The sequence below is a fragment of the Erpetoichthys calabaricus genome, chromosome 3 (genome assembly GCF_900747795.2).
Source record: "Erpetoichthys calabaricus chromosome 3, fErpCal1.3, whole genome shotgun sequence".
Classification (NCBI taxonomy): domain Eukaryota; kingdom Metazoa; phylum Chordata; class Cladistia; order Polypteriformes; family Polypteridae; genus Erpetoichthys; species Erpetoichthys calabaricus.
The window spans coordinates 149,774,633-149,799,381 of record NC_041396.2 but is presented as its reverse complement, the minus strand read 5'-3'; the positions used below and the strand labels follow the sequence as shown (position 1 = coordinate 149,799,381).

At 37.7% G+C, this 24,749-nt stretch overlaps 1 protein-coding gene across 8 annotated transcripts in view; it reads right to left on the bottom strand.

The window, feature by feature from the left end:
• Window positions 1–21,733: 21,733 nt before the first annotated feature.
• LOC114648396 (pumilio homolog 2-like) overlaps window positions 21,734–24,749 on the bottom strand; it is a 195,043-nt gene continuing 192,027 nt past the window's right edge. For all 8 annotated transcript variants that reach the window (XM_028797401.2, XM_051924972.1, XM_051924969.1 and 5 more), the window contains exon 21: window positions 21,734–24,139. In XM_028797401.2, the coding sequence (XP_028653234.2) occupies window positions 24,008–24,139 (132 nt within the window). In that variant the 3' untranslated portion in view covers window positions 21,734–24,007. The remainder of the gene's footprint in view (window positions 24,140–24,749) is intronic.

The following is a 24,749-nucleotide window of genomic DNA, read 5'->3' as shown; positions in this document are numbered from 1 at the left end:
TCAAGACATGGAGCTTAGAACTGAGTTCAAACAGTTCAGTGTTGGTTTCATCAGACCACTCATTCTTGTTTCTTGTTGTCTGAGATTCCTTAAGGTGTCTTTTTGCAAATTCCAAGCAGGCTATCATATGTCATCTGGTCACTGTGGTATAAAGTGCAGATTAGTGGGGTGTTGCATTAACAGGGTTTCTTCTCACATCTCCATAAAGTCCTCTTTTGAGCTCAGCCAGAGTGAACATAAGGTTCTCGGTCACCTCTCTTATCATGGTCCTTCTCCCCCTGATTTCTCATTTTGGCTGGGCAGCCATCTCTAGTAAGAGTTGTGCTTTTTTCAAACTTTAGGAATTATGGAGGCCACTGTGCCCTTGGGAACTTCCAATTCTGCAGACAGTTCTTTTTGGAGCCTTCCTCAGATCTGTGCCTCAACACAATCCTGTCTCTGAGCCCTGCAGGCGATTCCTTTGACCCCATGGCTTGGTTTTGCTCTGATACACACAGGCGAACTGTGCAACCTTTTGTAGACAAGACCTTTCCTAAGATAGGGCAATCAGTTGAATTGATCCCAAAGAAGATATACAATCATCTCAACGATAATCAATTGAATGGGATGCACTTGAGCCAGATTTCAAGTACCATAGCACAAGGCCTGAATGCTTATGTTAGTAGACAGACAGACAGACAGACAGACAGACAGACAGACAGACAGACAGATAGATAGATAGATAGATAGATAGATAGATAGATAGATAGATAGATAGATAGATAGATAGATAGATAGATAGATAGATAGATAGATACTTTACTAATTATAATTCACATACTCCAGCAGCAGCATACTGATAAAAAACAATATTAAATTAAAGAGTGATAATAATGCAAGTATAACAGAAAGTAACTTTTTATAATGTTAAAGTTTACCCCCCCCGGGTGGAACTGAAGAGTTGCATAGTGTGGGGGAGGAATGATCTCCTCAGTCTGTCAGTGGAGCAGGACAGTGACAGCAGTCTATCGCTGAAGCTGCTCCTCTGTCTGGAGATGACACTGTTCAGTGGATGCAGTGGATTCTCCATGATTGACAGGAGCCTGCTCAGCGCCCGCCGCTCTGCCACAGATGTCAAACTGTCCAGCTCCGTGCCCACAATAGAGCCTGCCTTCCTCACCAGTTTGTCCAGGCATGAGGCGTCCCTCTTCTTTATGCTGCACACCAGGCTGATAGAACATCTGCAACATCTTATTGCAGATGTTGAAAGACTCCAGCCTTCTAAGGAAGTATAGTCGGCTCTGTCCTCTCTTGCACAGAGCATCAGTATTGGCAGACCAGTCCAATTTATCTTTGGATTTACCCTTTGCACACAGTCACCTCTGATGATCACGGGGTCCATGAGGGGTCTGGGCCTCCTAAAATCCACAACCAGCTCCTTGGATTTGCTGGTGTTCAGTTGTAGGTGGTTTGAGTCGCACCATTTAACAAAGTTCTTGATTTAGTTCCTATACTCCTCTTTCTGCCCACTCCTGATGCAGCCCACAATAGCAGTGTCATCAGCGAACTTTTGCACGTGGCAGGACTCCGAGTTGTATTGGAAGTTCGATGTATATAGGCTGAACAGGACCAGAGAAAGTACAGTCCCCTGCGGCGCTCCTGTGTTGCTGACCACAATGTCAGACCTGCAGTTCCCGAGACGCACATACTGAGGTCTGTCTGTAAGATACTCCACGATCTTGATATTTCAGTTTTTTATTTCTCAATAAATTCACAAAATATCCTAAAAATCCTGTTTTTCGCTTGCTCATTCTGGGGTATTGAGTGTTGTTTGATGAGGGAAAAAATGAATTTAAATGGTTTTAGGATTAAGACTGCGATATGACAAAATGTGAAAAGAATGGAGAGGTCTGAAAATTTTCTGAAGGCACTGCTGAGATCCAGAAGAATATGTACAGTCAAGTGATTTGTACCAGCATTAAGTTACTGGCAACTTTAACCGATACGTTTCAGTGCGATAATTAACTCTAAAACCTGACTTCTACTTCTTGAGAATAGAATTTTCATTAAAATGATCATTTCCGAAACATATCTTAAGAAGATGTGTGCTGTGCAGCGTTACTTAATGTAAAAGGAGGCAGCTAAAGCTTCAACTTGAAGTAACGTGATTATTGGTTCAATCTCTGCCTCTGTTTGACTCTGAGCAAATTAGCCTGCCAATGTCCCATCATCTTCATTTATCTTCATTTCTTGTAAGCTACTTAAGGTGTCTACCACAGTTGGAACAATAATATAGACTGATTTAAATGCATTTCAATTTGACCATTTTTTGTAATAACATAACTTTGAGAAATAGTAACATTTTTTTAGCTGAGTAAGATGACAGACTATTATTCTCAGAGCAAAAAGACATGAACAGAAAAACATGATTCATTGGAATGGAGTACAGTCACTCCATCTGTCAGCTAATTATACTGCACCGTGCCAAATGAGCTGGTACATTTCCCTGTGTCATCGCTTCCTCCATGGCCTACGTAAAGGTGTGGCACAGCTACTGCTGTTGTGCTCCTACTTGTCTTGCACTAATCCGTTCTGTCCTGCCGCTCCACCTTGTACCTCCTCCCACTTACCTGTCAATGTCGATATGATTTCAGGATTAAACAGCTGCAATTTGATTTCATGACATGGTATCCTGTCCTGCCCGCACAACCTGTGTTTTTCTATGATTCTCAGTCAAGGTGGAAAAGGAGCTGTTTTTAAGATGAACCTCAAAATAATCATTTCTCGATGCTTCAATCTGAGGTTCAAGAAAAGAAGTCAAAAGAGAGAATGGCTATTGTGTCTAATGTTTCTTTCTCAACATTACTGTCTTGCTTTGCAGGGGTGTAACAATACATAGAAAGAAAACAAATGAAGGATTTTGTACCCAAACAAGTAATACAGTGCCCTCTATAATGTTTGGGACATAACAATGGCAGATGTATTAAGGCAGTCATATTTAGTTACTTGTTACATATAACTTGCATGCAAAGTCTGTGGTTCACAGACATCAGCAGGTGCTGAGTATCTTCTCTGGTGATGCTCCGCCAAGCCTCTAATGAAGCCGTCTTCAGCTGCTGCTTGTTTCAGAGGGTTGTCCCTCAAGTTTTCTCTTCAGCATATGGAAGACATGCTCAGTTGGATTTAAATTGAGTGACTGGCTTATCCATTCAAGAACTTTTCATTTTTTAACTTTGAAAAACTCCTTTGTTGCCTCAGCAGTATGTTTGAGATCATTATCTTACTGTAGGATGAAACTTCATTCAATGAATTTGGAGGCATTTACTAGAACTTGAGCAAATAAGATGTTTCTACACATCTCAAAATTCATTGTGCAACTGCCATCAGCAGTTACTTCATCAATGAAGGTAACTACTGTATGCCAGTATCTGTGGCAGTCACACATGCCCAAGCCATAAAATACCCATCAGTGAAGGTAACTGTGCCAGTATCTGTGGCAGTCACACATGTCCAAGCCATAAAAAACCCACCACCACGTTTAACAGATGAGGTAGTATGCTACGGATCTTGGAAGGTTCCTTTTCGTCTCCACACTTTGCTCTTGCCATCACTCTGATACAGATTAATCGTTGTCTCGTCTGTCCACATGACCTTTTTTCAGAACTTTGCAGGCTCTTAAGTATTTTTTTGCAAACTGTAATCTGGTCATCTTGTGTTTGTGGCTAACTAGTGGCTTGCAACTTGCAGTGTGGATACTATCTGCGGAGAGTTAACTCTGACAAATCCACATCTGCCTCCTGAAGACTGTTTCTGATCTGTCAAACAGGCGTTTGGGGCTTTTTCTTTACCATAGTGAGGATTCTGTCATCAGCAGTAGAGATCTTCCTTGGCCTACCAGTCTCTTTGTGATTACTGAGCTCAGTGGTGTGTTCTTTCTATTTAATGATATTCCAAACAGTTGATTTGGGTAATGCTAAAGTTTTTACCAATGTCGCTAATGGTTCTATTTTTGTTTTTCAGCATCATAATGGCTTCTTTGACTTTTATTGGCACAACTCTTGTTATCATGCTAAACAATGGCAACTGCAGACTGCAAGCCTAGACATCTTATGCCTGCACTAATGAAGCAATGAAACACACCGGAGTAATCACAAACACCTGTGACGGCAATTGTCTCAAACAAAATGGTGCCCTGAAATAGCAGGAAACGTGTCATCGAAATGTATGCAAATACCCTTAAATTAAACTCTGATATATGCACATTAATTTGTTTGAATTGTTTGATTTGTCAGTTTAAACTATGGAGCACCAAATTAAATCAAGAAAAAAACGTGTCCTTGTCCCAAACATTATAGAGGGCACTGTACCTCATTTATTTCAGTGATAACAGTGAAGTGAGACAGACAGAGTGAGTGTGATGCAGCATATCCAGGGTCCGTGGCAGTGCAAGTTTTTTTTTTTTTAATCAGAGGAACAGCTCAGACCCTGTGAGTGTAGGTGTGTAGAAGGAGAAGCCATGTGGCAAGGGAGATCTTAATAAGGGAACTGCCTAACTGTGTGTTGTGTGCACAAGTGCACTTAGCACAGCTTTCCTCATCGAGGCTCCATGGTGCGCTCGCACTCACCGGGTATAAAATGGGTCTGAGCAGTAAGAATAGATAGAATGAAAACAAAGCAAATAAAGATCAAGAATGAGTGGAGCAAACAATCAGATCGAAACTAAGAGACAGAGAGAAAGTAGGAGAATCAGCAATCCAGCTAGTGTGGAAGAATGGAAGCCAGGCGGTTGGGAGGCCCCAAGATGGAGCACTCCAGGGGTATAGTCACTCCTGTTGTGCAATAGAGAAGCAGGAGAGAATGACTGTTCCCAGGATTGTCCTATGTACACCGAAAGATGGTGATGGGACAAGGGAGCAGGGGCTCAATGAGTCCCCACATATACCAAAGGATGGTGGTGGGGACAAGAGCAGAAGATGGTTGATCACCCTCGCCGGAATCTCAGCCCTGCTGATCAGAACAGGATGATGAGCTGGGGAGATATAAAGTATAGAGAGATGCACTGGGGGATCAGAGAGAAGTAAAATCACATCATGACTTTGTTTTTAATCATGATTTTACCATATTGATTGGATCTATTTATTGCTTCATTTTAACTTCCAAGAATGCACTATTCATTGGAAGAATTTTGCATTGCTCTTTTTGAGCACTGTTTGCCTTTTGACTGTGTGAATAAATACATTATACACTTTGCACCAGACATTTTTCTTTGTTTCCTCATTGTCCTACTTCATCACGGTTATGACTACCAATGTCCTGGGAGACAAAAGATGCCAATGCTGTGGGCACCTGGGGCATCACAGAGAGCAATACAAAGAAAGTATGTAGGGTGACACGATATGAAATGTGGGAATAGCTGTCCTCCTTCCGGTCATGAGAGATGAAATCTGACAGCTGCAAATATCAGGGAACTAAATGTGGGACTGGTGGTAAACAGCAAGGTAGGCCGAGGCAGCTCAGAGTCACAGTTTACTTCTGGATCAGGCATCATTAAAACTGTAAAGGAAGAAGATGGGCGTGTGACTTCTCTGACATAAGTAAAATGCTACTTATCGTGGACACGCTTACTTACCATATGAAAATGACTCTAAGTTTAAAACACTGTAAAATACAAACATTTGTAGCTACCTAAAAAAGATAGAGACATCTGTTCCATATTTTTAGGACAGGGCTGATACTGACACACTGTTCTGCTGAACATGCAAGAGACCTGGCTGACTCACTGCTGTGTCACGCATCTGATGTCCTGGACTCAAACCCTGCGTCTGGTCACTGTCTGTGCCGAGTTTGCACATTATCCCTGTTTATGCATGGACTTTTTTCTCAGTAGTCTGCTTTTCATCTCATATGCCAAGGGCATGGATGTTTGGTTAATTGGCGATTCAAAAATAACCTTGTTTGCAAAGGCCGCCACTACTTTGAATTGTTACATTATAAATAATGTATTTTGTAATTGTTTCATCCCCGCCTTGCAGCTATTACTCACAAATCACACATTTTTCATGCAGTGAGAGATGATATTGCCTGCAATGGTGTGGCTTTACCAGATATTCTAAAAATCAATCTTTAATTCTGATTTAACATCTGGACAACACTAGGTTTAGTCAGCTGGGGTGAAAGATGGCTTCCTTGCATATTGTGAGCACTTGGCTGGAATGTCGAGATGTGATGGAGTGTCAACAGGCAGGACAACATGTTGTAATGGGTGTCAGAATTTTAGGAGCACTGAGGTTGCTACAGATTCTCGTAATTGTAAATGGCTACACCCAATCAAAAAGGACGAAATTTAGAAGACAGGTGAAGACGAACTCAATACTGTAAATACGTCCCACCCAACCACCTGTTCTGTCAGCAAACTGGCAGATAAAACTTTTCAGCAGAAACCAGGAGATGTGCATAAAAACAAAACAAAAGAAAATATAATATGAGAGGCAATAATCATGGTTGAGAGAACAAGAGGGTCAAAATGAAAAGTACACACGAGAAAAGCGCACAAAGATAAACTTTGAATATTTTAGACATTTGGTATCTGCAGATCAGATAAGGCACCCATAGCCATCCCTTTATCCGGTCACATCGATTACCCATGGGTCCCGAATTCAGAGGCCTCGCCCCTAGCAAGGCTGGAAGCAGAATTAATAATGGAAACAAACCTGGTGGCCTTTGACGGCCCAAAAATCATAGCAAAGTATGACACCACTAGCTCAAATAAATCGACTGCAACAGAAGAAAAGTCTGAAGTAGTATGAGCTGCCCTAATTCACAATGTTCACAGGAAATGTAATGATTTACTTTATGAGGCAGAAGTACATAATAAACAAGAATAGCTGTGTCAAATATTTTAAATATTAACATATATGCTTTGCTTTAAATGTTTAAAGTTTAAATAATCTTGATTGTATTTGAAATTTGTAATTTTCTTGATTTTTTCAATTGTATTTGAAATTTGTAATTTTCCATAGATTTCTATATCATTTTTATTATGTGCCTCTATTTCACGAAGTACCCTATATACTTACGTATAAGTCAGGTCTTGAAACCTGAAAAATCAATCATAAGACCCCAACTTATACGCCCGTTTAAAAATGCGACCCTTCATTTTTTTTTTTTTTTTTTTTTTTTTACTTCTTCTTGCCTCCTCCAATCTCGCACCAGTTTCTCAGGCACATTGAATTTTGTGACAGCAGCGCAGCTACCAATTTCTTTCGCCATTTCAACGACTTTTAATTTAAAACCAGCTTCATATTTTCTTCTGATCGAACGCTTAATCGCAGATGAGGAATGCTCTTACAATAAAAGTGTATGAGGGTGTGAGATACAAAAAACGTAAATCAGTGCAAACGTTGCTTCGGAATAGTTCGGCTATTAACGAGTGGTCACGAAGACACAATACAGTACACAGAACAAAAAGGCAGTGTGGTCCATGCTTACTGTCTCAGGTGGACGTTAGGATATCATAATTTCTTAGACCAACAGCATGAGTTTTCTGCATTCGACTTATATGACCGACACTATAAAATACCGGAAATTTTACGGTAAAATCAAACCCCGACATATCCGCGGGAGAACTTAAACGCAAGTATACACGGTAAATCATTACATTTCTGTTGAGCACACCAAATTAGAGAGGCTTATGCTAATTCAGATATTATTAGTTTTGCATACAGTGTCAAATTTGTTCTATATTGAATTTTGCAATTGTGAAATGCAAAATTCACTAGAACACATTTCTTTGAAGTAGTAAGCATGAAATATTGTGTCCTAAGGGTTATTACCACTGTCAAAACTTATTTTGTTATGAACTAACATGTTTATTAAATTTTTAACATTTAATTTTATAGAATTAATTGTTATGGTTTTCTACATAAAGGTTTTTGGGTCAAGGAATCACTAATTTAACATTAGTTGTTTGAAATAATTGCAATATTTTCTACATTATTTTGAGCTGTTTTCGTTGCCATTTTGTTTCTTATGACCACTGCCATCTTTGTGGAGATTTACTGGGAGCCACATACCCAGGCCAGCTCTCCTTTCTACATTCTATACCAGAATAACATTTTCCCATGCTTTTGCACATTGAGAAAAAGGTTGTAGATGAAATGGCATAAATGTCACTGGGTATGAAGTACAATTTTGTGAAGGAAAACCATTAATTTCACACAAATTGTTTCAATCATCACTATTGGTAATAATTCTAGCCAGTACCCTAGTTAACTACATTTGGTTGGAAATTCAACCCAATTTCTGTAAGAAACGTGCTACTCATAAAGTGCCGTTAAAATGTATTTTCTCTTGTCTTGATTTCCTTACATATTGCAAATTTTTGACAGTAAATGTCTTCAGGTCTTCAATCAAAGGTTTTTTTTCTATTATTTATTGAAAGAACCAAATTTTTCAAAACTGTAATGGTGTGAAAAAGTAATTGCCCTTTTTGAACCCACCAATTTGTTCTGCAGCTTCTATCTGCAATGACTGCAACAAAAAGCTTCTCAGAAAAAAAAAGTAAGAATAGAGGAATTCAGAGGCAAATAATTTTAGGCAGCCCAACCTAATACAGCCTGCTTTTTTTTCTAACTCAATAATCCTCAATAAAATATAACACAAGTCCTATTTGAATATGCTTTATATTTAAGCTCACTCTAGTATTTAGCCACCCTTCCTCTTTATTTTCTTACCTTATTACTTTGTATAGATACAGATAGATAGATAGATAGATAGATAGATAGATAGATAGATAGATAGATAGATAGATAGATAGATAGATAGATAGATAGATAGATAGATAGATAGATAGATAGATAGATAGACATACAGTATACTGTATATTATACTCATCCACAGCCCTTGATTTAACAATGTTCATAGCATAAAATCATACACTCAAACCTGTTTAATCTAATTCAGGGTTGCAAGGGAATAGAGAAGGTCCTATCTGCAGGTGGCAGGATGGGGCACATACAGAAATCAAGGGGGCGGGGATGAGGCTTGGGGGTTGGACAGGCATGGGCATAGTCAGACAACAGACTCTGCTCTGCCCCACTTTCATAAGCTTGTTTAATATGAGGCAGGACAAAAGCCAAAGATGGCAAATCCTTACCATATAAAGCCATTCTTGCATGCCTGGGGGCGGGTTAATGCAAATGAAGGCTAGTCACCCAGAGCAGCACTGGAGAAGAGAGGGTGCCAGTGAATTACAAAGCGTATTCACAGATATATCCTAACAAAACTCATGTAAATGCTATAATGCTACCTTCAGAAAGTTTAGAGATACTATTTATCTTTTAAATACAGCTGCATGTAAGATGTAATGTTTTCTGCAATATAATGAAACAGTAATTAAATAAATTTTCTTTTGATTTGCAGCCAAGCTGAATTAGCAGTACTGTGATGAGATACTTACCTTTATGTACTTGTCACATTTTGAAAAATGTATTTTTAATGATCTTAAGGGAATTAGTTCTTGTATTATAATTGTTGCTTTTGCTGTGTTTTGTTCTTTAATGAAATTGAACAGAACTTAAATCAAGTTCCTAGGAAAGAATTCTCATTGATCTCGTCATTATTCCAAATAGCACAAATATTCCCTATACCTCCCAAAGTAGCCTACAATTCCTTTCAGCATACAAGTACTTTTCAATACTTAATTTAAGTTGTCTTAAGGTAGGGTTTAAGGGTAGGGAATTTCAGTGTACTCTGTGGATATGTGTGACAATAATGACCCTATAAACCAAGGGTGGCCATTGTGGGTCCTGGAGGGCCACAGTGGCTGTAGGCTTTTGTTCCAACCCTGTTGCTTCATTAGAAAACAATTCTTCCCATTAACATGTCTTATTTAATATCATGACCTCTTAGTGTGTTAACTCTGCCATGTCAGGTCATTCTCAATTTATAGATTTTTTTACTTTTTAATGATATCATCCAAATGGTTTGAAGCCTAAAATGAGTGAGTAATTTTCAGTTCTTCACTTTCTCTTCAAGTTCCTTCTAAGTGTTTTTTATTAAAACAAATAGTGCACGATGAATACACACAGGTATAAACGGAGACAAGTGAGATGAAGGACTGTTGGTTTCTTTGACATTTGAAGCTTATTACTAATAAGAAGACATTAAAAACCTGGAATACAGCTGTTTAAGACTAAAATAAGTAATTAAGGGTTCAAAATCTTAACAAGCAAGACAACTAAAATAAAGCAAAAAAGGTCACTTGAGCAATAAGTGCCTATTCAGCAATAAAGGACTTCTCATGAAGCAGCTGGATTGGAATAAAAACCTGAAACCACTACAGCTCCCACAGGACAGATGTTAAACACTCCTGATTTAAAGAATCTGAGTCTTAAATAGCAAATCAATTAAATTCTGTTAATTAGCAACACATCTAGTCACTATCTATCTATCTATCTATCTATCTATCTATCTATCTATCTATCTATCTATCTATCTATCTATCTATCTATCTATCTATCTATCTATCTATCTATCTATCTATCTATCTATCTATCTATCTATCTATCTAATTAAGAAAATGGTTAGAAAGAAAACTTGTAGCCACTGTGGTCCTCCAGGTTTAGAATTGGGCTCACCTGCTCTAAATATATTATCACAGTGAACTGTTTTTGTTCTAATATTTCTAGTAAAGCTCTCATCAGGTTTAATCTCTATCCATTATAATCACCACTGATGTACTTACTGTGTGTGACAGGTTCCTGTGCAGTTTTCAAACACCACAGCAGGCTTCATACATTCAGGTTACAGGAGTACAGGAGACATTTTGTTAAACTAATGCTCAGCCGTAAAACCACTCTACGGTAACATGGTGTCGCACACGTGAATGTGGAACATCCTAGTGACACTTACAAGACAGGAATACATAGACCAGTGTCTGGGGAAAATGTGGTCACTAATAGCCTCTTCTCTATTGCTCACAGCTGAGAGAATGAAGCTTACTGATGTCACTTCTGGCTTGGCCCCAAAGCTCCCACCTCTTCCATCCCATGGACTACTGTACTTAAACAACCATAATGCCAGAAGCCAGCATTCACTTGTGAAGCTCCCATCAGCAGGCAAGGAGCTCCCTGAAAAGAGCTCTATTTACTGAGCTGAAGAAGTGGCACAAGAAACCAAATGACCTCCTTAACTCTTTTCATTTCAGTCTTCCTAAATGGGGTACTGGCTGGCCCTCAACACTTTGTTATATCCCTTTTGTCTGTTCTTTCGTTACAACTGGTAAATTTGAAAACACTTTTCATTTTAAAAGTTTGTTTTTAACTACACTAGCATTTTCTGATTACTTTCAAAAAGTTTTTTTATTCACTCTGACATGTAAAATACTGTAGGTGTAAATCTTTCCTACTGGGCATATGCATTTTATCAGACAAGAGTGCCGTTTGTTGACAGACCAATGCCAAAGTAAATTGAAATGCCATAATACAAGAGGAAAACAAAAGTGGTGTAGCAGCACTACTTAAATGGCCTATATATCCCAGCAGTCCTTGTAGTTTTACACACTGGGCAGCTTCAGAGAATCAGGGAAGAAAGATGATTAGGTGCTATCTTTAAAAAGGAGCCGAAAGATGCCAAAAGAGATTGTGATCATCTACATGTTTCTACATTTCATTCTCTACTAGATTACAATTGCAACCACCACGGATTACATTTTTTTCCAGATGTATGTGACTATCCAGTGCCAGCTTGCTTGTGTGATTTCATCTTGGTTGGACATGTTTTTGCTGGGAAACACTCCCAATCATGGCAAATCATCATGCAAGAACTGGAACTTGGTAGGAGAAAACATTACATTTCATTCTACTCACCACACTGTACTGGACTGTGTCCTAAATATTAATTGTTTGTCAGGTGGTGCCCAGTGTTTCATTTGTTAAATGATTATCACCAGCAGGGGAATTTAGTTGGGATTTTACATACAGTATGTGTTATTTGTTTATTGATTGTTTTTTGCTTTCTTCACGTAGTTAATATATTCTTTTGTCTATTCATTTTGAGCTGCTTTATTACGTGTCTCTGTGAGTGTGCAAGCCAAATCAAGGCAAAGTGCTTTCTTTGGGGTCTCCAAAATAAAATGAGTGGCTTATCCTGAATACTACAGTGGACTTCTTTGTGTGGTCAGATGATGAAGTACAACTGCTTTTGACGGTCACAAATGAAAATAATACAGCCAAAGCCCTGGAAAATATGGATTGGGACTACTGCCAAGGTTTGAAGGTGCAGTATCCATCAGCTACTACAGAAAAGTTAGGAAAGGACTATCTGCATACTAAATGTGATGCCACACGGGACAGAAATGGAAGTAAGGGCTCATCACATGGTAATCATACATTTGTACTTTTAAAAAACTCCCAATCCACACTGTTACACAAGACCCTGTGTTTTCAAAAAAGGTCATTTGCAGTGGCCAAAAAGCCTGTTTACGTGTGGATGGAAGGCTAAAATGAATTAAAAAAAGAAAAAAAGGCATCAAATGTTTTCATGTTAGTGTGAACTAGTGCTAGAGTATTATGTGAATTGTGAATTTCCCCTTGGGATTAATAAAGTATCTATCTATCTATCTATCTATCTATCTATCTATCTATCTATCTAGAGCAGCCCTATTCAATAGGCGGCCCACGGGCCAGAACCGGCCCATCAGTCATTTTGGACCGGCCCACTGACCACATACCTCTTAATAAATTATTTATTAAATAGCTGTGACTTAACTGTAAGCACGACAGTTTGTAACATTTTGCGACATTTTACGGGATGTCACGCAGCTGTTTACGCTCTTGATGGAAAGTTTATAACAGTTTAAAACAGTGGGAACATGTCACATTCAAAAGAGAAGAGACGTAAAGTTGACAGCGAAAATTGAAAATTTAGAAACAAGTGGACTGATAAGTATGCACACATACAAAATAGTGAGGGAAAACCCATGTGCCTTGTCTGTCTTGTCATTTGCTCGGTAAATAAAGAATACAATGTGCGGAGGCACTTCAAGACGACTCACACTAACTTTGATAATGAATATCCCCCGGGCTCAGAGGCTCGACAGACAAAAATAAAGACACTGACTCAAAACTACCAGTGAAGTCGTGTGGTTTTCACCCGAACCTGCACTTTGCAGCAGAAAGCTACAACAGCATCTCTCCGAATTGCATGGATACTGACTAAAAATAAAAGACCATTTACAGATTCTGAAACAGTAAAAGAAAGCATACAAGCTGCTGTCGAGGAGGTGGTAACAGATGAAAAAGTGAAAGAGCAAGTTATATCTTCGATTAAATCAATCCCACTGTCCGATACAACAGCTGCGAGAAGGGTGGACGTTTTAGCTACGGATGTTTTTGACACATTTCATATCCCTGGCTGTGGATGAATCAACAGACAACTCGGATGTAGCTCAACTTTGTATGTTGGTCACTGTTTCAAACAGGACATATTGGGATTAATACCACTGGAAGGGAATACAACAGGAGAAATACTCTTCCAGAAGATTGTTGATTTTTTTCAAGAGAACGGACTGGACTTGGAGCGTATCAACCTGTTTGTTACAGATGGTGTGCCCTCGATGGCAGGGAAGATCAAAGGACTGTCTGCATGGCTGTCTGCACTTGCGCCAAAATTGAAGTTGCTGCACTGCCTCATCCATCAGAGTGTCCTTTGCCCACAATTAAGTGGTGAGTTGAAAAACACAATGGATTCTGTTATGGCTACAATTAACTTTATCAGATCAACATCTAGTCTCCAACACAGACTGTTTCGCAAACTTCTTGCTGATATGTCAGCTGAGCATGTTGACCTACTTTTGCATAACAATGTGAGGTGGTTAAGCCAGGGAAACTCACTTGTGAGAGTCTGTGAACTGAGGAAAGAAATCATCACTTTCCTTCGTGAATGCAAGCACAGAAAGGCTGAAACATTTCTGACCAACATGTTGGATGATAAATTTGTGTCTGAGATGTGTTTTGTATGTGATATCCTTCATCATTTGAATGTACTTAACCTGGGACTTCAGGGGAGAGATAAAACAGTTGCTGATGTGGTTGAAAGGCTAACTGCTTTTCAAAATAAACTGGATATTTTTTCATCTGATCTCAGTAGCAGACTGCTGCACTTTCCAACCCTCAGTGGCTTCATCAAGTCATCACAAAGTGGGAAAGTCACAAAGGTCATGTCAGACTTTCTGGACCATTTGAAACACAACTTTGCACAGAGATTCAATGACTTTGACATTCCCAAAGAGTTGTTGCATGTTGTGAGGAACCCTTTCACCAGCACACCCAATACTTCCCCCAAAGCAGCAGAGTTCCTAAAGTTGCATGGCATTGATGAAGGTCCCCTGCAACTTGAAATGATTGAAATGCAAGCATCATGTGAATTAAAGGATGTCCTTCAGGAAAAAGGCTGCACAGAGCTTTGGACAAAGCACATTGTCAAAGAGATGTTCCCAAACATGAAAAAATTGGCCATGTGTGTGTTAACAATGTTTGGATCAACATATACATGTGAATCATCCTTCTCTCACATGAATGCCATAAAAACAGACAATCGGATCTCCTTGACGAATGAGCATCTGCATCATTGTTTGCGGATTGCTGTCACCCCATATGAACCTAACTTTTCTTGTCTTGCTCAGTCAATGAAGTGTCACTTTTCTCATTAGAGATAGATCAAAATGTCCTGTAGTATGAAGACTAGACACACTTTTGTTTCCTTTTATATGCTTTAAAAGCCAGCAGTTTAAGTTTGTGATTTCATTCAAAGTTATGTTTGTTCTTATTTGCACAATATGATATTGCTATTCTGCGGTGGGTTGGCACCCTGCCCAGGATTGGTTCCTGCCTTGTGCCCTGTGTTGGCTGGGATTGGCTCCGGCAGACCCCCGTGACCCTGTGTTCGGATTCAGCGGGTTGGAAAATGGATGGATGGATGGATATTGCTATTACTGTTTATGTGAGTTTGTGACTGTGATATTTGCTCTTATTTGCACAAAAAGAAATTGTAATTATTGCTTTCTGGGCTTTATTTTATTTAAGCAAAAAGCAAATACTGTCACTGTGAGTTTGTGACTCAGATTTCTGTTAAAACTAAAGCTGGCTATGTTTTGCAGTTTTTATTATTTGCACTAGAAGCCAGCGGTTAATTCTAATGCCATTTGACTCATTTAAATAAAAATGTTGAAAATGCAGTGGTGCTTTGTATTAATCGTACAATACAAGAAATACAGGGAAATGTGCGGCCCACTGGCAAAAGCTGTATGACAATTTGGCCCAATGAAAAATCTAATTGAATACCCCTGATCTAGAGTATAGTCTGTTTAAAGGAGCAAAATTAAAACAACAGAAAAAAAATGCAGAGTTACTCACCAATAAAGAAGCTTCTTCCCGTCTAGATGAACCATTTGCAAATCCTGGATTTCAGACCGCTCTCAGAGGTTGTGAAGTTTTAATAACATAAAGGGTTATCAAGAACAGGCTATTCAGCTCTAGCCTAGCTTGTAAATTTCTGTTAACACTTGTTTCCAATTTAAATCCATTTTTCTGAAAAACAAAACAAATAGCATCCTACAAACACTATTGATTTTGTGGCCTCCTGTTAAAATGTTAGCAAAATTTGTAAAGTAGTGGAAGACTAAGACATCCTCCATGCTAGAATCAGGATTTTATGATGATGCCAGTATTCATCATAAACTCCTGATGCCAGTGCAGAGGATGTCTTAGCATTCCATCGTTACATAATGATGTCTGCCTTCTTAACTCATGTTGACTGCTTCTTAACACCCCCATACTCGACTTGTGTTGCTCAGCCATTCAAAGAGATTGTCAATTGGACATTTGAAGGTCCCTGTAATAGTCCAGGACTGCCTGAAAGCACAGCTTAATGTTGTACAGATTGAAGTGTGGCACTTAAATCTTAGAAGCAATCTCATCCACAGAGCAGTGCAAAGTTTCTCATTCTATTGTTCTCCATTTAGATGTAACACCACAGTCCCCAAAGTACTACTACTGTATCTACTACATGGCATTGTAACTTATTCAAGGAATCTGTTGTTCTCCGTGTGCCACGGTTGCCATCTGTACCCCCATGTCCCTGTTCAAAGAGCTCATTTTAAGGTTAACAGCAGACATCCACTACTAATTCCCTGCATACTTTTAAGCACTTCTGTCGTAACAACTTTTAAACTTTGCTTAAAGTAACAATATTAAGCTCCTTTACTCTTTCTTGATTTCTTAGACCTCAGAGTGCTACAAGTCAAGTAGCTTATCATCTCATCTGACATAAGCTGGGGGAACTGACATTGTGAAAATGAATATGCTCCCAAAATATTAATGTTTTTCAGTCCATCCCAGCATCTATTAAAAATCCTCCTTTAATATTTTGGATACAACTTTCAACTATCTATCTACTGCATATAACATCTCTGTTAATTTGTGATGCATCGTCCCACCTTAAGTTCATAACCGACCTGTAAAGGAAAATGATTGGTGTTTGACAGACAGAAGGAATGATCCACTTCTCTGCTAGTGAACAGCTTCACCAGATCGTTGCTACAGGATGGGAGCCAAGGATATGTCAAACATGGTACTTAAGGCTTGAAGATCAGACATTTAAATGCTTCAGATTGAAATGATGTGTTGTGAGAACCATGGAGTATGCAACACTTTATGGAGCTGCTCTGCGCTGGCAACTGCCTGAATGCACAGCCTGCAAATAATCTACATGGGTTTGAAAGGAACAATATTTGCTGGAAGCTTTTTGTGGGTTAAGCAGGAACCAGCACAAAAGTAAGCATAAGCAGGGCTGCTGGTTGGTATCGTTTCATGTATACTTTCTACTGTGAAAACAGCACCCTGTTCTTTATTCATTTAGTTAACTTGTATTATTTTACATTTTCATAGCTCTCAGGATTTACGTAACTGTTTACTTTGATGCCAAACATTCAAAATGATCTATAGTGTCTCTGTGTCCTTTATTTGACTTGCTCAGACTTAATTATTGTGCAAATATATTTCAATGTTTTAATCCAGAGTTTGAACATGAGCAATACTTTAAACAATGAAATAATCACATATACATATTTTATAGTTTGGATGAACTTACTGTAATTCTGAACTTTCTGTTTCTAGAAATCATGGGCTGCACCTCTGATTAGTTTATTCTTTTGTAGCAAATTAGAAATAAATTCACTGATACACCTACCACTACTTGCAAGCTTCTCTTTGTTGCAATGTGAATACTTTCTGAAATCCTTTGGGTCTTATATTTCAGTTGCTGTTAACGCCTTAATAATCTCTTTTGTTCTTAGGAATGTTTAATTTTTGTTAACACACAATATGCTAGGGTTGCTTTACTGCTTAGTGTCCAATGCTGCCACCAGTCTGCCAAACTATGAAATGGGCTAAGCAGGTTTTGAGAAGGTTACTTTATAATTTGTAATAAATGTATTTAGCAGAGTATTTATTGTGCCCAAAATACCTTGCACTGTAACTGGCACAAATGTTTCTACACGGTTTGGTAATTTTATTTTGCTGAATACAATGAAAATCTTGAGATTGACCAAATAGCTAGTGAAAACACAAACTCTTTAGGCAACACGATTCACTCAATTGCAGTAACAAAATAAAAATCAAAAGTCAGGACTCTATTTAAGATAAGACATACAACTGTAATGGGACCTAAAGGCTGTGTGAAAGTTACATTCTGTTGCTAGCCCTTTTCTGTATCCACTGTGCACAACTCAGGGCTGTGGCTGAAGTAACTTTTATAGATTGGTTACAATTTCTAAGGACACCTTAAAGCAATTCATATAGGATATGGAATATAGAATCTCCAGGTTATCCAACTTGCATGGCACTGGGGTGTGTGAGAAAAGTTAAGTGCTCATGGCAAACTTACACGACAACTGTGCAATGTTAACTATGTGTTCAGTGAGTATGCCTGGATTTAAACCCATGTCCTTAGAGTTATGAGACAGTAGTGCTGTATTGCTTTGGTGACTTATTTATATAACACTCCTACTGTCAGTAAAAGCATGAAAGGTAAAATCTCTGTATAGTGACTTTTCAACAAAGTAAGCCCATGTGAAGGTGTGCTGGTTAACACAGTAAATTCATGAGCTAAGTTTTGAATTTAGAAATATGTTAAACCAAGCTTCTCTGTGCACTGAGTAGAGGCATCAGTTTAGTGTTTTGAGAATTTCATGTTAGTTCTGGGTGAGTTGAGTGTCCTTATAGGCAGAGGCCTGTCCAATCCTGGACAGTAGTCAAAGACTCGCATGCAATGGAGTGCTCACAAAGAGACTTTGCATCCTTAATACACTGTTTAATTAAAAAAAAAATTATTAAATTAAATGGAGTTAATACTGGGTGTCGTTTCCTGGTTTCCTTGCAGAAGACGGCAAAAACACATTGAAGACAGAAAACTGCACTGCATTGCACTAAGAACACACAAATAAAAGTAGCAGCATTATACTCAACACACAAGCTGGAATAGTTGTAAATAATTTTAAGAGTGATTATTTCTATACATTAACATGGAACAACTGTTGTATTTCATTATTTTTTGAGAAGCATAACACATAACACATATTGGCAGCTTTTCTCTAAGAATTTATCATCTGACTAACTTGAACAAACTGAAGCAAATCTTCCTGGAAGAGGCCTGAAATCACTGCCAAATACTGGGAAAAGCGGGCACATACTTACAAAAATATCTTAATCTGTTATTGATGCGAAAGCTAGCTCTACCAAATAAACCGAGGATGGTCTACTTATGCAAACAACTTATTTCCTTGTTTTATGTAAAGAAAAAAGTATACTGAATATCCTAATACATGTTTGGTGGTTTGATTTTTTCAAATGAAGTACAGTATGTGAATGTTGTGCAATGTCAGCTTAGTTTGCTCATTGTAACACCTTAGAGAATTGTGATGTCTTCAGTAGGACTACTGTGTGCCTATAGAGGAAATATTACCAAAATAAAGATTCATGTCATGTTTTTCTTTTGACAACTAATTATTAACATATACTTTCACAAAACACTAGGATAGCTTCTAGTGTTAAAGAGTTTTTAAACTGTCTGCTCCTGCCCTGCACTTACTAAAATTATGTCCTATGCCACAAAAAACTAAGGCAGGTTTGCTGTAGGCCGCTTAATCTAAAACTAAAAGGTTGGTCTGGTTCAGGAGAGCACATTCGATTCAGTTGTATACACAGAACAGGCAAACCTGTGGCTGTCAAACAGGCATCTATCTTAGCCTCTTGACCAATTAGTTTTCCAAGAAACTGATCTAGTATTTTATTTTTAGTCATTTATTTAAAACATTATTTTTTTAAAAAGTGACCAAAATTAACTTTTAAATACGGTAATAGATGTGATACAATTTATATTTTTGAGAGAGAAAAAAAGGTAGTTCTGTAATGGATAAGACATTCAAGGACTCAAATGCAAGACAGAAAACAAAGACAACAGAAGACAAGACACCTGGAGGAGGGATAACCAGATACAGTGGGGCAAACAAGTATTTAGTCAGCCACCAATTGTGCAAGTTCTCCTACTTAAAAAGATGAGAGAGGCCTGTAATTTTCATCATAGGTATACCTCAACTATGAGACACAAAATGAGAAAAAAAATCCAGAAAATCACATTGACTGATTTTAAAGAATTTATATGCAAATTATGGTGGAAAATAAGTATTTGGTCACCTACAAACAAGCAAGATTTCTGGCTCTCACAGACCTGTAACTTCTTCTGTAAGAGGCTCCTCTGCCCTCCACTCGTTACCTGTACTAATGGCACCTGTTTGAACTCGTTATCAATAAAAAAGACACCTGTCCACAACCTCAAACAATCACACTCCAAACTCCACTATGGCCAAGACCAAAGAGCTGTCAAAGGACACCAGAAACAAAACTGTAGACCTGCACCAGGCTGGGAAGACTGAATCTGCAACAGGCAAGCAGCTTGGTGTGAAGAAATCAACTGTGGGAGCAATTATTAGAAAATGGAAGACATACAAGGCCACTGATAATCTCCCTCGATATGGGGCTCCACGCAAGATCTCACCCTGTGGGGTCAAAATGATCACAAGAACGGTGAGCAAAAATCCCAGAACCACACGGGGGGACCTAGTGAATGACCTGCAGAGAGCTGGGACCAAAGTAACAAAGGCAACCATCAGTAACACACTATGCCGCCAGGGACTCAAATCCTGCAGTGCCAGACGTGTCCCCCTGCTTAAGCAAGTACATGTGCAGGCCCGTCTGAAATTTGTTAGAGACCATTTGGATGATCCAGAATAGGATTGGGAGAATGTCATATGGTCAGATGAAACCAAAATAGAACTTTTTGGTAAAAACTCTACTCGTCATGTTTGGAGGAGAAAGAATACTGAGTTGCATCCAAAGAACACCATACCTACTGCAAAGCATGGGGGTGGAAACATCATGCTTTGGGGCTGTTTTTCTGCTAAGGGACCAGGAAGACTGATCCGTGTAAAGGAAAGAATGAATGGGGCCATGTATCGTCAGATTTTGAGTGAAAACCTCCTTCCATCAGCAAGGGCATTGAAGATGAAACGTGGCTGGGTCTTTCAGCATGACAATGATCCCAAACACACCACCCAGGTAACGAAGGAGTGGCTTTGTAAGAAGCATTTCAAGGTCCTGGAGTGGCCTAGCCAGTCTCCAGATCTCAACCCCATAGAAAATCTTTCGAGGGGGTTGAAAGTCCGTGTTGCCCAGCAACAGCCCCAAAACATCACTGCTCTAGAGGAGATCTGCATGGAGGAATGGGCCAAAATACCAGCAACAGTGTGTGAAAACCTTGTGAAAACTTACAGAAAATGTTTGACCTCTATCATTGCAAACAAAGGGTATATAACAAAGTATTGAGATGAACTATTGTTATTGACCAAATACTTTTTTTCCCCCACCATAATTTGCAAATAAATTCTTCTTTCTGGATTTTTTTTTTCTCATTTTGTCTCTCATAGTTGAGGTATACCTATGATGAAAATTACAGGCCTCTCTCATCTTTTTAAGTGGGAGAACTTGCACAATTGGTGGCTGACTAAATACTTTTTTGCCCCACTGTAGTTGGCTATGCGATCTGAATGTTTCTCAATGTAAAATACACAACTTTTTGTTTGTTATTCATTTAAAACAATATGCTCAATTTTAAATGTTAGTAAGACTGAATCATGGATTGGAGACAGTGGCACTGACCAGAAAGCAGGAGATGGAGCTGGAGGTGGCAGAGTTAAAGATGCTAAGATTTGCATGGGTGTGACAAAGATGGATAGGATTAGAAATGAGTACATCAGAGGATCAGCTCAAGTTGGATGGTTGGGAGATAAAGTCAGAGAGGTGAGACTGCATTGGTTTGGTCATGTGCAGAGGAGAGATGCTGAGAATATTGGGAGAAGGATGTTAAGGATAGGCCTTCCTCTTTTCCTCTTACCTGGCAGTTCTAAGAGAAGGTTTATGGATGTGGTGAGAGAGGACATGCAGGTGATGGGTGTAACAGAACAAGATGCACAGGACAGAAAGATATGGAAGAAGATGATCCGCTGTGGCAAACCCTGACAGGAGCAGCCGAAAGCAGAAGAAGTAAGACTGGATCAACATTTAAAAATACTGAATGGACATACAAAGTTAAAATGGCCTTTTTTTTTTTTTTTTTTAACAAAATTGCATCGTAGTGCTAGTGAAAACAAATGACCAAGTTTATTTCATTCAATGTTAATTCACATTTTTAATTTATACAGCATATACATAATAAATGAAAAGACAATACTCCCATCAGAACTGTGGAAGTGGCTGGAAGCAGAAATGACCAAAAATCAAAAAACTGTCCATTTATCCAACAAAAGGAAATGTGAAAAAACTTAGTGGTTTTGCTATAAATGGACTTCCTTCTCTCAATAAAGGTATTTCTTTTTATGTTGGAAAAATCTAAAGAAAAAAAAATCAATAAATAAGTCATTCTTCTTTTGTGAAGCAAACAAACTGATGACATGGAAACTAATGCTACAACTCAAACAACATTTAGTACTGAAGAAAGACTGCAAAATTTGATACCATTTCAGGATTTTTCTTTCTTAAATGAGGTTTCAGATGATGGGTTTCTAAAACTGAAATATGTGTAAGACTGAACGCTAAAAAAATATAACTTTATAAAGCTAAAAATTCCTTTTTCTTAACAATTTCTGCTTTGCACAGCCCTAATAGAACATTTCAACTTATCCATGCAAAAAAACTCAAGACACCCCAATCACATTAAGTTTTAGTAATTTACACAAGAGCTTGTAAAAAGCACACTCATATTCTTTCCAAAATTGACTATACAAAGATTTCTCCTTTCAAAATACATTGAGGCAAAAATATCACAAATTATTCTTTTAATTACACATGTTGGCTCCTTTTTGCCTGCAAATAAGGGAAAAAAAGTGGAAAAAAGAAAAGTAATATACAGATCAATGTACATTTAAGGACGGCCTTATGTACAGTACATCATCTTTTAGTGTTACAAACCTCATGTTCAAATTAAAAATTGACAATATCATACATAATTTCACTTACAATTTAGTACACATTTTCAAAATACAGTACTTTACAAAGAAAAAATCCTGTCACAAAACTTTGAAATTGTAATGTTTTCATGGTAGTTAAACGTATCCAGTCTATCAAATCTAAATACAGCATTCAAGTCATTTAATTAATAAAAAAAATTACAATGACAATATTTGAACATCTACAGGTATAAACAAAACTATATTTTCAAACAATTAAAAAGAATACAGAATTATATGTTTTAAGCCCAAATAAAAAAAATCTTGATACAAAGAAATAAATTTACATTTTACAAGACTGCTGGAAACCAGGGCAAGGTTGTCAATATATGCTAAAATGCAAAGTTTTTTTTTTTGCTTTCTTTACACAGGCTAAAACACATTACATTTACAGCATAAAGGATTACGTATGTACAAATGTACAAGCAGATTAAGCATCAAATGCACGTGAAACAATGAAACTATGTATAGTTGTGCTGTTTACTAAAATTATAAGCTTACTCCTATATATAATCACCTACAATGATACATTATATGAAAAGGTACATTTGATTTTTCATGCATGCATTATAAAGAAACAACTCCATTTTACCCTTCAGTGGCTTTATGAAATAACCTCCGCTGAATTTGAAGATAATGCCTGAAAAAATTCTATCTTTAAAATTTTATAGGAACAAAAAATGGTTCCTTCTCCTGAACTGCTAAAATATTGAAAATTTTGTTTAAAAAAGTTACAAGTTTGTTGACATTTTATATTGCAGTAACATGATTTTACTGTTACTTTTTGTTATTAAAAGTTGCACCATTACATTTAATGAATATAAACTTTATTTCTGGAACCAGCAGAACAGGAAAGGATTACTGTAAATAAATGAAAACCAGACTATTGTTATAGTAATCAAATGTAAAAAGATGGAATTATTAATTCTCTATGAAATCTGAGTATCTGTTGTACCAAAATGCAACTTAAAATGATACTCCTTGTACAAACAAGTTTTTTTTTATTTTTTTTTTTTGAAGTTAAACTGGAAAAAGATGTAAATTTGAGGACAGTGCTTATGATGTGCAAGTATACCAGCAGGTTTACCAATGATACAAGCTGGATTAGTGTAACAATATACATTTTTTATTTAAAATAATTTTTACAAAGAATTTACAAGGTAAAAATTTACAAAATATTTCACAACTTGTTTCTTACCATTACATCATATACACACAGTCTCTCTGTTTTACCCATCATTGCAGATTGATAAATTGCTGGTAGAATGCAAACAAAAAATATACTGTATATTTTTTAAATGAACACATAAGTTAATGTAAAAATGGTACATTAGTGTTAAGTTGCTATTTTGGTACTTGTTTGAGTTACTTCATAAAAATGCCAGGATATGTCTTTTCCCCCCTTAAATTCTACATCAAACCATTTGGTGGTCCTCCTATTGGCCCCAGATCTGTGCTGTTCTTCATGTAATACTTCTCCAGTTTAGCCAAGATGTGCTTTCCATATGTGTATTTTCTCAGTGTTGCAATGTGGGGCCGTATCTGGAAATCAAATCAAAAGATTCACATAATTAATTTACTACAAAACATACTTAACACTTGATTCTGCCAGTATCCAAAACTGAAGATCATTACTATCAGGCATTTTAAGTTGAATACTAAGAAACTACAGACACATTTGTGTACAACACAAAATGTAGTTACTAGGGTGTGGTACTGTGTTAGCCATTATGGATGTAATGAGAAGTCAAGCAAAATGACAACTTTTATTGGGTAAATAAAAAGATTACAATATTTAAGCTTTTGAGGCAATTCAGACCCCTTCTTCAGACAAGATATAATGTGTAAGACAAAATAAAGAATGTTGAGAGAGACCAAGAGTACTAGTAGGAAGGAAGGATACATTTAAACAAAATATGTGGTTGTTATTAAAAGTAATAACATCACATTTCTTAATTCTAAAGTGCAAATTTTAATATAACTATCAGTTGTGCCCTGCGGTGGGCTGGTGTCCTGCCCGGGGATTTGTTCCTGCCTTGTGCCCTGTGTTAGCTGGGATTGGCTTCAGCAGACCTCCGTGACCCTGTGTTAGGATATAGCGGGTTGGAGAATAACCTACTGACTGTCAGTAATGTAAAGCAATAAAATGATA